The 13,522-nt window shown below is 40.3% G+C and overlaps 1 protein-coding gene across 1 annotated transcript; it reads right to left on the reverse strand.

The window, feature by feature from the left end:
- Positions 1-4,564: 4,564 nt before the first annotated feature.
- On the reverse strand, positions 4,565-9,038 carry cahz (carbonic anhydrase). The gene is made up of 7 exons (XM_061839872.1): positions 8,881-9,038; positions 8,335-8,532; positions 7,455-7,573; positions 6,605-6,697; positions 6,418-6,480; positions 6,145-6,300; positions 4,565-5,346 (listed from the first exon to the last, which is right to left on the reverse strand). Exons 1-7 carry the CDS (start codon positions 8,912-8,914, stop codon positions 5,227-5,229), a joined length of 783 nt encoding a protein of 260 aa, XP_061695856.1. The 5' UTR covers positions 8,915-9,038; the 3' UTR covers positions 4,565-5,226.
- Between the last annotated feature and the right edge of the window lie 4,484 nt (positions 9,039-13,522).

The raw sequence follows: 13,522 nt of genomic DNA on the forward strand, positions 1-13,522 counted from the left end.
AATTCATTGAATTCTTGATCAGCCAACCTACTATTTTTCTTCTTTGTGCCCTCTTAGGATACTCACTCACATCCTGCTGGTCCCATCAGTGTTAGTATTAGTATGAGTAATATAGTTTGGAGACTATCACACGATTCATCACTTTAAACTGCTCCCTTTGCACAATTGTCATTGTGCTGGTCTATAACGTGAACCACAAACGGGGAAGTGCACTCTGTTCAGATTAGTCAGATTAGATTAATCAGTTCAACACAATGTGGGACGTTAACACAATTATCTCTTCCCTGTTCTAAATGAAGATTTTAGATCTTGAAGACTATTATAAGGAATAGTTCCAATTAACAGAAATGTCTCTTGTTCTTTGTTCCTGTTGCTTTGTTGTTCTTTCTTCTTTGTTTTGAATATTGTAGCAGGACAGCACCGACTGCCGAATAAATATTCCTCGTGTGTTTTTACACACTTGGCCAATAAAGCAGATTCTGATTCCGATTCTGCAGGAACTTCCCTAGGCACCCTAGGAGCTTAACCCAAAAAAACCTACCAGGATACACAAAGTTCGCGCTGAATTTTGTTGTACCTCCTGTCAGGTAGGGTCTTCCTAGAGCTAGAAGGAACTCTTTGAGTAAGCAGGATGTGTTGACGAATTTTCATTTGTTCAGAGACCTTTTTAGGCTTTTACTTTTTCATTTACAGAGTCACTACAGTGACTCACAGAGACACGTACAGCTGTGGAGTCGAATGTATTTACCTTTTGTACAGGTGAGAAATTATCTGTTTTTTCTGCATGTTAGTGAAAATGCTGGCTCGTTGCATTGCTGGATTTTGTTTATTATTCCAAGGTCGAAGATCAGGCAGGCAGTCAGGTACAGCAGTGGTTGTCGGGATGTCAGGCGTAGAGAGCAGGTCCGCGGGCAGGCGGGGGTCGGTACACGGGAGATCAATCAAGGCAGGCAGGAGTATCGAAGGAATCAGTCTTATGGGGTCGGTCGGAGAACAGGCAGAGGTCGGTACACATGGGGTGACGATCAGGGATACCGGAGTGCTGGAACGGGGCATGAGTTGCAATGATCTGGCGATCTGGGACCAGTTGTCCCCATGGTCCTATATACACTGGGGCCAATCGGCCAGCATGAGGCGCAGGTGTGCGCCTCCCAATCCGCGCGAATGAGCGGGTACCGGCACAGCCAGGGCTGGACCGGCAGGATCATGACAGTAGCAACCGAGTGGGCACCCGCCCAGCCAGGGCTGGACCAGCACGATAATGACAGCATCCCTATATACATTGTAAAATAGATATTGTTAGGAAAATTAATATATATAATATAGAATATTATTCACTTCAATGTCTATACGACACCTACCTTTAGTGCAGGCAGCGTGGGATCGATTCCCGCTAAATGATCATGTCGATATCTACCCTGCGACTGAATGGCAACCAGTTCAGGATGTAGTCCGCCTTTCGCCCGAAGCTAGCTGGGATAGGCTCCAGCTTTCCCGGAACCCCCGTGAGGATAAGCAGCTTGGATAATGACATGACATGTCTATACAAAAAAATAAATATACATCCAAGTGGGAGCCTACGTCATTTACAGCTGTCACATTGGGACAGTCGCCATTGACAAGACGCTGCGCCACCTGCTCTGAGAGGCGAGCAACAGAGATTTTTGGATTTTTCTGAAGCCCCTTCTAACAATAACAATTGAGTGAGGATACCAGGGCGATATTACCCTATCGTTACAAGAAATATTTAGATGATATGCGTATCACTTCTAACTAACAACAGACTCCCCGACAGTATGTGTAGCGTACTCAGCTGCAACCGATGACTACGCCGCGGCCCGGCCACGATGAGCCACCACTGCGGCCCGGCTGTGAGTGTTCTCGTCGCTCGCTGAAAGAAGGATTACGTCGTCCCCCTAATCTATTGTTTTTTTTTTAATAGCTCTGTAGACACCAACCTGTCATTTGCAACCCACGAAGCTCTCGTCCTTTGCACCTGTGCAATCCATTTTTCACGACGCACCGGGTCTTTTGGATAAGTGTGAAGAGTGAATCCATCCTCCCGAGTGTTTGAGCAATATCCAACAATACAACGAGATGGCATTTTGGCTAACATGCAGGAAAAAACACCTACTTTCGTGCCGATAAAACAGGTATAAAAGCACGAAACCGCCAGTGTGGACTTCTTGAAAAAAATGTCACTTCCTGATTCTTCTCCAAAACAAAAGCCTTGAGAGGATTTTCATGGTGGGAGATACAAAAATCCATATACGACAACATCAAGACACGTGGTGAAAAAACGGATGGGTCCATTCCAGCTTAAAAACATACTAAAAATCATGCTTTATGTGTCAGTACCCCTTTAAGAAAATTTAATCACACAATACAATACAACAAAACACAAAACAAGAACAAAATAGAAGTATAAAGACAGTTTAATAGCCTGTAACATGAGCTAACTAGCCAAACCACATATAGTCACCACAGTCGAACGAATGTTCAAAATAAGTGAATTTTATTTCCAGCAAATGTTCTGGACATGTCCAAAAGACCAAGTGACAGTGTGCCGACCGTGCACTTGTCCAAAAGCAGCAATGGTAGTAATGAGCTCTGTTGACACCCATCTGCCCAAACATTCCAGACATCCATGTCTGACGACGTATAGAGTCCTTCTTTCAAAATGTAACAAAAGATCCGCGTCATAATAACTTCATAAAGGACGTAAGTCAGGGCTGCTCAATGTGTCGATGCGTGCAGGCCGCCGTTAGTGGTAGTGTGGGCCAACGTTTCCCCCAACGTGGAGGTAGGTCGGGTGGGGAGGCGGGCGCGTGTGGTCACACCGGGGGCGGTGAGGAGAAAGGAGCTCCCCCACCCCACTGGCCACCAGTGTCTGGGCACCCTGGACATAAGTAATAAAGTATGTAAGAAAGGAAAATGAAGAGAAAAATAAAGAATGAATAACTACAATTACAATACACACATAACACGTAGCTCTAGATTAATTTCAGTAACATCCGTGATATTTACTTCACCCGGCATAGGTACTCCTGAGTATGCTACATGCACAAGACTTGTAAAAGGGTTAGGAAATCGAACAATTATAGGCCAGTCATTTTGAATATTCCATCGGGTCCCTTGTACTCCTCATTTCCCCTCTTGTCTGTGTCTGTCGTGGAGTCTGTTGTTAGTGGAGAAGTGAGCCGCATATCGTCTAAATATGGCTCGAAACGATATGCTAAAATGGCCCCGATCGCTTCACTCTCTTCTTCCTCAAAAAAGCTTCAGTCTCAGAAGGGGCGTTAGAAAAATCCAAAAATAGCTCTCGTTTATCTGCCACTGCTTTTGGGACACCATGTTTTCATTGCCAGCGATCCATTGTGATGTCAAATTTTGAAAAAGCATTCAAAGTGCAAATTGATGGAAATGATTTAAGTGGTGTCCTGATGCAAGAGGATGACTCAGGTCTTGATCATCATCATCTACTTTTACAAAAAAATTGATAAACACCAAAGAAATAATTCAACAATTGAAAAGGAGACTTATTTTATTGGTTTTGCAGCATTTTGAAGTGTACTTAGGTACTACAACATTTCCGAGTGAAGTCTTTACTGATCACAATCCCTTAACTTTTCTTCACAAAATGAAGAACAAAAATCAGACTTATGACTTAGGGGTTGAGTTTGCAAGGATTCAATCTTGTGATCAAGCACATTAAAGGTCGAGACAATGTTTCTGTTGATGCACTTTCCAGAGTGTAAAGTTGTGTTTGAAGTTTGATACTTCTGTTGTATTTTTCTGTGTTTTCGTTTATGTATTTTCTTTTTGAACATATTTCAAATGTTGCTTAGATATATTGTAACAGAAAGTTTCTCTGCAAAGTTTACAGTTCTCCCCGTGACTACGTGGGTTTTCTCCAGGTACTCCCGTTTCCTCCTACATCCCAAAAACATGCATTTATTCGGGACTCTAAATTCCCCCAAGGTGTGATTGTGAGTGCAACTGTTGTCTGTCTTGATGTGCCCTGCGATTTCCTAGCAACCAGTTCAGGGTATACCCTGCCTCCTGCCCGTTTAGAGCTGGGATAGGCTCCAGCATTCCTGCGACCCTTGTGAGGATAAGCAGCTCAGAAAGTGGATGGATGGATGGATGGTTATGTGCCCTGCAATTGATTGGTGACTAGCTGAGGGTGGGACCAGCCTTTTGCCCAAAGATAGCTAAGATAGGCTCCAGCACACCCTTGACCTTAGTCAACATTGCAACATTAATTGGACAGCCTAAATTACCCCGAGGATAAGCGGTCCAGAAAAATGAATTGATTGCTATTGAACTTCAATTTAGAGTTACAGTTTGTAAAATGGACTAGTAAGCAATACTTTGGTTACTTTGAAGTTTATCACGAGAATGTTTATTATCTTTATTATAAGAAGGACCAGTTGAAGCTGCAGCCATTTAGAAAAAAAACATATAGATCTCTCTCACCCTACTCTACAATTGGTCATCTGTCAATTAAAGTTATTAAAATGATTTATTGCCAAAATCATAAGAAAGCTGAAAACACACAAACTTGTTTGAATGAATTTTTTATTCGAACAACCTAAGTGAGATCAAAATGAATTCTAAAAGTGTAATTCATTGATAATCTGTATTTTAATACATTTTAGACACCACATTATAAAGCAATCTTTCAGGAAAAATGCATAGTAAATCACAGGTGATCATCTTGTACCATGATAGATCAACTTTCCAGTTGAAATCAGGTGTCAGAATTTCACCAATTGAAAAGTATTTTCTTTATTCCAACATTTTGTCTGAAAATTCAGGAAACACCCAGGATGGCGTTGTGAATGAAAATGAAATTACAGCTTCACAACTAATAAAGGCAAATATATGGTCTAGTAAAAGAAGGTAGATGAAAGCAATAATGGATTATCAAGAAGTCATGAAATGTAAAGCAATGCTTCCTATCCTTTCATGAGCCAACGCACATAATTTACTTTTGAGAAAAAATCTCACAGCACACCACCAAACAAAATGTCACAAAAAGTCGATACACAGGTTAATTGTCATCTAGTGTAAGCGCATTTTATTGCTCAACCTGAGCTGGAGATACATTATTTCTCACAAGCATGAAGTGACTTTGGATCATTTCCCACAGCATACCTAATGATATCTCACGACACAATTACTGGTCATGGCACTGGGAAATTGATGTAAATAAGGCCGTATTCATCTGAAGGAGGCACGGATTTGCCGACCCTTCAGAGGCTGAGGAGGCCGGTAGTTGTCTGCCATGCAGCACTCATCCTCTCCTTTTCCAGTGAAGAGCAGGGTGCGGAATATTTCCATCTATAAATGAAGGATAGATATGGTATTATTTTAATTGTTCAGTAGTTGCAGTTATATTTTTATGCATAAACAAACCATTGACTTGAAAATTAATGGGGTCCAGTGAAGAGTGGAACTGGAAAATAATGATCATAATAGCATGTCCACTGGGAATTTTTTTCTTCCAAATTATGTAAAGGGTACACATGAGCGAAGTTTTCTGGGCAAACATACCTATGTGTACAATGAGACTATAAGAGGTGTTTTTGGGGAATGACATTGTAAATTCCATCAATCCGTCCATTTTCTGAGCCGCTTATACTCACAAGGGTCACAGGAGTGCTGGAGCGAATCCCAGCTGTCCATTGTCAGAAGGCAAGGTACACCCTGAACTGGTTGCCAGCCAATCGCAGGGCAAATGGAGACAAACAACAGTCCCACTCACAATCACACCTTGGGGTAATTTCGAATGTCCAATTAATGCTTCATGTGTTTTGGGATGTGGGAGGAAACTGGAGTGCCAGGAGAAAACCCACGGAGGAACAGGGAGAACATGCATACTCAACACAGGCGGGGCCAGGATTGAACCCGGGTCTTTAGAACTGTGAAGCCAACACTCTAACCAGTTGCTCCACTGTTCCGCCTGTACAGTATAACTATACAGTATATAATTCTCAAATGGAAAATGGCCCATCACTACTAAAAATGTAGATCTAAGTCCCTGAATTTCTGGTTCATGAACAAATAGAATTAATGAATGACTGTTTTGTTTCACAACTTGTAATAGTTCTTGCATGATGGCTTGTTTATTGAAAATACCTGTGCAGGGCTGACACTTATCGGCTCCTTGAGAACAATCCATGTGACGCTCTCCAAAAGTGGGGGTGTGGTCAGAGAGCCATCATATGTCCAATAATTGAGAGACGCAGGAAGGAGAGTCTCTGGGTCAAAGTTAGCAAATGTGGTCTGCATTCCCTGTAAGTGTCACAGAAGAAATTATGAGGGGACAGTAGGTACAAACAACTATTGACAGATTAGCATTCGTTTGAGCTGGCCTATTACTAAAATAAATTATTGTGGGTATATTTTCACCTTATTTTTAATAGACTCCAAGCCATCCAACACTTTTTGCAGCCTGGGGTTGGCAGCACCAATCTGAAGGATATCAGGATGTAGTGTGAAAGGACAAGCATTTATTTTCATTCATCAAATTTTGTGACTGTGACTGACTGACACTTGACCCTATTACATTACTGTGGACTTGATCTGGTAGACCGACCTTGAGTAAGACCCCAACCACAGCAAGTCCATCCGGTTGGCTGGCAGCCTCTCCAAAGGTGGGATATTTGGTGTTCCAGTGTACCAGGTGAAGCTGACAAGATTAGCAAGAGTGGAAACTTGTCTTTTAGGGCAAGAAGTACATCTTAGAAGAATGCAACAATTAAAGCTACAGTGGCAGGGTGAGGAATTCTTACAAGATTAATCCAGACATTATGTACATTAAGTCCCACTAACTAGACACTGGATTGTTACTACTTTACAGTGACTGCATAACTTGCATTAAACAAAAAGCCGGACACAAGCTATAATTTATTTTTTAATACTAGCCTTCTGCCGCAGCACGGTGGCTCAGCTGGTAAAGCTTTGGCCTCACAGTTCTGAGGTCCTGGGTTCAATCCCAGACCCGCCTGTGTAGAGTTTGCATGTTCTCCCCATCCCTGCGTGGGTTTCCTCCGGCCACTCCGGTTTCCTCCCAAATCCCAACATTGCAACATTAATTGGACAGCCTAAATTACCCCGAGGTGTGATTTTGAGTGTGGCTGTTTGTCTCTATGTGCCCTGCGATTGGCTGGCAACCAGTTAGGGTGTGCCCTGCCTCCTGCCCGTTGACAGCTGGGATAGGCTCCAGCACTCCCCGTGACCCTTGTGAGGAGAAGCGGCTAAGAAAATGGATGGATGGGTAGTTTTATGTCAGTTTGTTCAACGGCAAAAGATGCGTACAATATTACAGATTTGTTTTTTTTAGACAATTGCAGCATTTTGTAACAGTGTAGTTGTGTATACAAAACCAAACTCTCTTCAATCAAACTACAAAAACACTTTTGAAATTGTTTTACATGTTCCAGTACCTCACAAGGGAACTTGATGCCATTGATAGTGTGCTCAGAACCTCTTTCATCACTGGCTCCCCAGTGAAAATGGAACTGCTTCAGACGATATGTTCCAGAAATAGGACCTCCAGTTAGGGCTGTAATGAAACTGCATGTGAACTATAAACAACGTAACATCCAAGATCTTAACAATTTTATCAAAATGGTGATTTTTATCAATATTATTTCTTCTTCCTCATTGTAAACTGGCCATCATTGTTTTATTGATGTTGATCTGATACCAAAGTGTACTTTAATTGGTGACCTTGAGAATTTCATACATCTGTAACCTGATGTCCTTTTCAATATTTTGTCTTTCTGGATTAAATCTATATTCTTAATTTTGAATGCATGAATTATTAGCGTCTTCCATATGAGAAGTCGTGCCAGGGTAGACACACCGACCAGATAGTGAAGCAAAAGAACTGTGGCATCATCAGATGTTGTTATCTGCTGCAGTGCACACTGCAGGGTGGGGGCATAAACAACATAGCAGCAAAATAAAGGAAAGGAATATTTGCCACACTCAGGAAGGGAATCCGGCGTAAAAATTGTACCAAACATATATGTGGGTTCATCTGAGATGATACGCTGTGGCGACCCAGAAAGGGACAAGCCGAAAAAAAACAGTAATTAATCAGTAGATGCTGATGGAGTATACTGCTCAGTCAAATTGTATGAGTTTCCACAAGATCAATTCTTTCGACACACTTTGAATATGAAATACTATTGAATATGAAGAAACGTATCTTAATAATAATGTCTATACAATGAGTTTGTATTTTGCACATGCAGATTTGAAAAAATAAAATAAAAATCCATCATCTCCTACTGTGGTTGTAAAGTCTCCGGCACTTACTGGAAGAATCAACATCATCCAAATAATCCACCTGGAAGGAATGTCCATTGTTGAGAATGCTCAGGGAGTTGGATGGGTCATATTTGAGTTTCAGAGGCTTCAGAGCAGGTGAAAACTGGGCTTCTCTAGGGACAATGTTGATGGGAGACTGTCTGGGACCATTGGCTATTGGGAAACCCTCTTCCCATTTGTTAGGACCTATGAAATATGTTGCAAAATCGAAGTGATAATAATAATATACAATACACCAAAACACTCACGTGATGATGATGATGATGTTGATGATGATGATGATGATAATAATAATAATAATTTAATGGATACACATGCGCCTTCAGATAACAGACTTCAAAGTGCACTGACAAACAATAAATTTGGGTTGTACATGTAGTGAATTGAGGCAATTTCCCCCTCTTTTCCTAATAATTAAATGACATATATTAGTATGTTAGGTATATACATTTGAATTATGTGCAGCCAGTGTACACGCTCTAATGAAGACAGTTTGAATGATTTTTTCTTTCAGTATAGTGTTCAATAACTCACCGTTTTCTGGTCCGTATCCCCATTTATGAGACATGTGTCCTGCTGGGCGCTGCCTGGAACAACAGGAACGTGGTGCAGATACAAGTGTGTATTATTTTTATTTTTTAATATAAAAATTGGGCAAGTAAGTGACAGAAGGATGTCAGACTCCTGCCTGAGCAGCACGGCCAGTGTTTTTATAGGCGCCCTGGGTGCTCACCCGGGTGGGTTTGGCCTGTTTCTGCTGCTGCGTCTTCAATCTGATGGAAGACTTCGATGACGTGTTGGAATACTCATTGTTATTCTCTCCTTCAGTTTTCTATAATCTCATATATGCTCAAGAAATGCAACTTCGTCCTCATGCTTGTATTCGTGTATGTTTACTCTACATGGTATGCAGTACCATCCTGGTATTTGTGAACTGTGTCGCAGGATAATTTCCCCCCGCTTTTTTCCTATGATGTTATGTCCCACCGGATTTCACCGCAATATCCTGAATTCAATTTTCTTTCAGCCTTTGCCAGCGTTCACGGATCAACGTTGTCCTCCACGTAAACAGCATTATCAAAGCTGGCAAAAAAGTGCACGCAAGAGTAGGTCCTGTAAACCCACCTGGATTGTTAACGTTTTAAAATAAATATAGACCTGGAGAACAATCCCAAAACTGCCCAGGTAACATTTGAAATTATTTTTGATTTTGACTCCAAATCAAAAACGTCTTTGGGGAAAGAAAGAGAAGCGATTTCATTTACTGTCCTTGTTGAGGACTGTACTTGCCCATTATAAATGTAATTAATTGGCTCTTCTTATATTGCACAGGTGGTCAGATTACGAATACTAATGTAGTTTTCATTTCATTTATTAATTTATTTGGGGGAGATTTTGGACTGATCAAACTAAATCCAAGAACTTCTCTAAGCGTAAAACTCCACCCCAAGACACTGCGTTCAACTACACTTTTTTTATTTTTACTTGCGTTTGTTGATCCTGCTTGTATTGCCATTGCCTTCTCGAACGTCTATCCTCAATTTCCATCAGTGAGTTCAGTTTCATTTGCTTAAGGCAAGGCAGGCTGAAATGCCATGGAGGTCACCTTTGGTGGAAATGGCCACTGAAAAGTTAGAGAAATGATTAATGGTCTGTTTACTCAAAAACACAAGACAATACACGTTGGTGGAACTGACCTTGCATCACAGAGTTATTGTTTCGTATTTGGTGAAAAAGAGACTATTGCGTGTAGAACATAATTTATAATAAGGGGCAATACGTGGTAAGTTACATTATTCTTTATATTTTAGTGTGGGCGCTCGCGCGCATATGTGCCCCCATTACAGTTGTTATTTGCTGCCACCTTGGGTCTCAATAAGAGATTGACACAGTACTCTACTCATTTAGTTGAAATACAGATGAGAAAACTATTAGCATGTTCCAATAAATATTCAATGTCATCTCTGGTACCTAAAAGCACTTTTCTCAATAAGATAGAAGTTACGCAATAAATAAACAATTCTCTCATTTCTTTATGACTGCAGCGCAGCGGTACTGTGCTGGCTAGAATCATTAGCCAGATGGTATTTCAAGGACATTGCTGGTTGAAGCTCTTCTGACTGGACCATAATGTACACACAAAGGAGTGTTGATATTCCTTTTTTAATACCACACTGTGGAGAAATATCTCCTGTAAATTGTTGATTGGATATCATTGTAGTATGCATGATCTGTTGTTGCCAAGACAACCCTATGCCATCTTTAATGTAATGGATATTAATGTGTCTTCTCCCAAGTAATCCACGCCACACATAAAATAATTGAAAGATGATCATGTCAAGACATAATTTTACAACTAAGCAAGTTTGGTATGGCTTCTTTTCCTCCTGATGATATCTCAACAGGACGCAAACAAGCAGATTATTACAATAACAGACAAAGGTATGTTTCTTTACATTCACCGAAATAATTTTTTTGAGTGTAGTTATAGGATAAATTCATATTTTCCCAACTAGAAAAATTTAATTTTACTCAAATTGGTTCTAGGGTCAAGATGTGTCTTCAAAAATCTTACAACTGTACAAGGTTATGTTAATCTCATCCAAGTGAAACAATATTAATTAGTCTTAAAAGTAGCATTCCAAAATCGAAGCAGTGATGAAGCCTTGAAAAACTTGTATTGTTAGAGCCCTGCATCAGAAAAACAAGTTGATCGATTACTTAATTGAACTCATCCACTTGCTTATATAGATGTAAGCCATGACTGGGAAAAAAAGAAATAAGATGATATACACAAAATGCTAAAAAGAGTTTCCCCTGAAGGTTATGCAGGGACTGCAGAGACTGTGTGATGAGACAGAATCAGAATTAATCAGTCGAACAGAACAAAGTTAAGAGGGGGAAGAGAAACGGTGACATAAGACAAAGCGCTAGGTAAAAACAGGACGAAAAAGTAAATCATGACATATCCAGAACAAGGAAACATTAAATATGGATGTTGCCATGGGTTGTAGAACTACACCCTGTGGGGGAAGGACAGAATAAGATATGATGGGACAAGGACAGGAAAAGAAGCATGCGGCACATGGGTCGTGAAACCAACTATGCAACTGAAACGTGGTGGGATTGACTGAGTGAATTTTAGATGTGAGTGAGAGGATGTGCAAGCAATTTGGGTATTCAGAAGTTATTTGCAAAAAATGAGTGGCCCCACACCTAAGGAAAGAGTCCCAGGGATGTGTGCCTACGTACACATGCAAGTGAATTCCCACCTATGTGTATGCAAAAAAATTATCAGCCGTCTTGCAATTGCGGAAAAGTTACAGAAATGATTTGATGCTATGTTTAATTTAAATCAGTTACAACTTCTTACTCCTTTTAGCAGTAAGCTAAAGGTGACATTGTTTTAGTATAGGATATTGAAATTGTTGATTTTTCATTTCTTTGTCTTTTGTATAGTATGTTTCATAAAAAAAGTTTAAAAAGTTTAAATCGATCACAAAATATTGAATACCATCAATTGTGATATGGTACATGCATTTGAGTTTCCTTCTAGGCAGGTACATTATTGGTGGGGTAATATACATTTGGAATGAACAGCATTACCAAAAGCAACATAAAGACATAGTCTATTTCAACACTACCTTCTACTGTAAGAATCAAAGTAAATGAACTTTACAATTCTTTTTCCACTAGGGCTTCAAAATCAAATCCATGGCTAAAACAAAGTAAAGCAGAAAAAGTACAGAATGTGGATTGTGACTATGTAAACGGTGGAACGGTGGATCAGCTGGTAAAGCGTTGGCCTCACTGTTCTGAGGTCCTGAGTTCAATCCCGGACCCGCCTGTGTTGAGTTTGTATGTTCTCCCCGTGCCTGCGTGGGTTTTCTCCAAGCACTCCGTTTTCCTCCCACATGCCAAAAATATGCAACATTAATTGGACACTCTAAACTCTAACTCTGCCTCTAGGTGTGATTGTGAGTGCAACTGTAGTCTGTCTCTATATGCCTTGCGATTGGCTGGCAACCAGTTCAGGGTGTAACCCGCCTCCTCCCCGTGGACAGCTGCATGGGATAGGCTCCAACACTCCCTGTGACCCTTGCGAGGATAAGCGGCAAAGAACATGGATGTATGGATTATGTAAACAAAGTTCATGACCTTACACTTGTGGTCTGCAAATTGTTGCTCCAAAACTGAAAGCAAATCTGATATGGCTCGCTGAGACTTTGAAAAATGAGTATTACATTTCAATTTCAATGATTTCTTTCATTTTCCAAATGTAATTCTAAATTTGAAAATGTTTGTGCTCTTGAAACATAAAAATAAAACTTTTAAATTGTTTTTGTCTCTCAAAATATGTCACAACTGTCAATGTATAAAACAATGCGCCAAGATTTATTGAGCCACCCAACCTTTTGTAGCAAACCATTGATAAATCCAAGAACATTTTCCAAAGAAAAGAGAACATTGAATTAAATTATATGTGAAATTAAATTAAATTGTATGTGCTACATCTTCCAATAACTATATTAAAACAGAACAAACATCGCTCATGCTTCACCGGTAACACTGTGTGTGAAATGATGATTTCAACAGCACTGATGAGTCGATGCTGTTTGCTGAGGCTCAAAAAACAAATACTCATCAGGTAAAATTAATATGTTTGTATTAATTATTTTGTGCATATGTATGCGCATGATTAAAAAAATGAAATCATCCCCAAAATACTAACCAGACAAACTCTGTGTGGCGTTTGCTTTTTGTCCCTGTTGCTGTGTGGGTTTTCTCCCGGTACTCTGGTGTCCCGCTGCATCCCCAAAACATGCATGGTAGGTTAATTGAAGACTCTAAATTCCCCCTAGGTGTGATTATGGGTGCAAAAGGTTGTTTGTTTCTATGTGCCCTGCAACTGACTTGCGACTAGGTCAGTGTGTACCACACCTCTTGCCCGATGACAGCTTTGATTGGCTCCAGCAAGCCTGTGACCCTTATAAAGATAATTAGAACGGAAAATGGACGATAATAATAATAATAATAATAATACAATTACGTTAACACATCTACATACAATATAGTATAAAAATTGTGAAATTTTAAAATTTTCCTTAGACGAATTTGGAGGCCACGAAGGTGTCTGTGGGAAAGTATTTCTTTTATTTTTTAAGAAACATCCGGA

The sequence above is a fragment of the Syngnathoides biaculeatus genome, chromosome 13 (genome assembly GCF_019802595.1).
Source record: "Syngnathoides biaculeatus isolate LvHL_M chromosome 13, ASM1980259v1, whole genome shotgun sequence".
Lineage (NCBI taxonomy): Eukaryota > Metazoa > Chordata > Actinopteri > Syngnathiformes > Syngnathidae > Syngnathoides > Syngnathoides biaculeatus.

Bases quoted from the DNA above. Each gene is read 5' to 3' on its own strand.
- cahz (XM_061839872.1), bottom strand. From the start codon at position 8,914: ATGTCTCATAAATGGGGATACGGACCAGAAAACG. The intron at 8,533-8,880 runs GTGAGTTATTGA...CATATTTCATAG, and splicing joins GGGATACGGACCAGAAAACG to GTCCTAACAAATGGGAAGAG. The intron at 6,481-6,604 runs GTCGGTCTACCA...GATATCCTTCAG, and splicing joins TGGTTGGGGTCTTACTCAAG to ATTGGTGCTGCCAACCCCAG.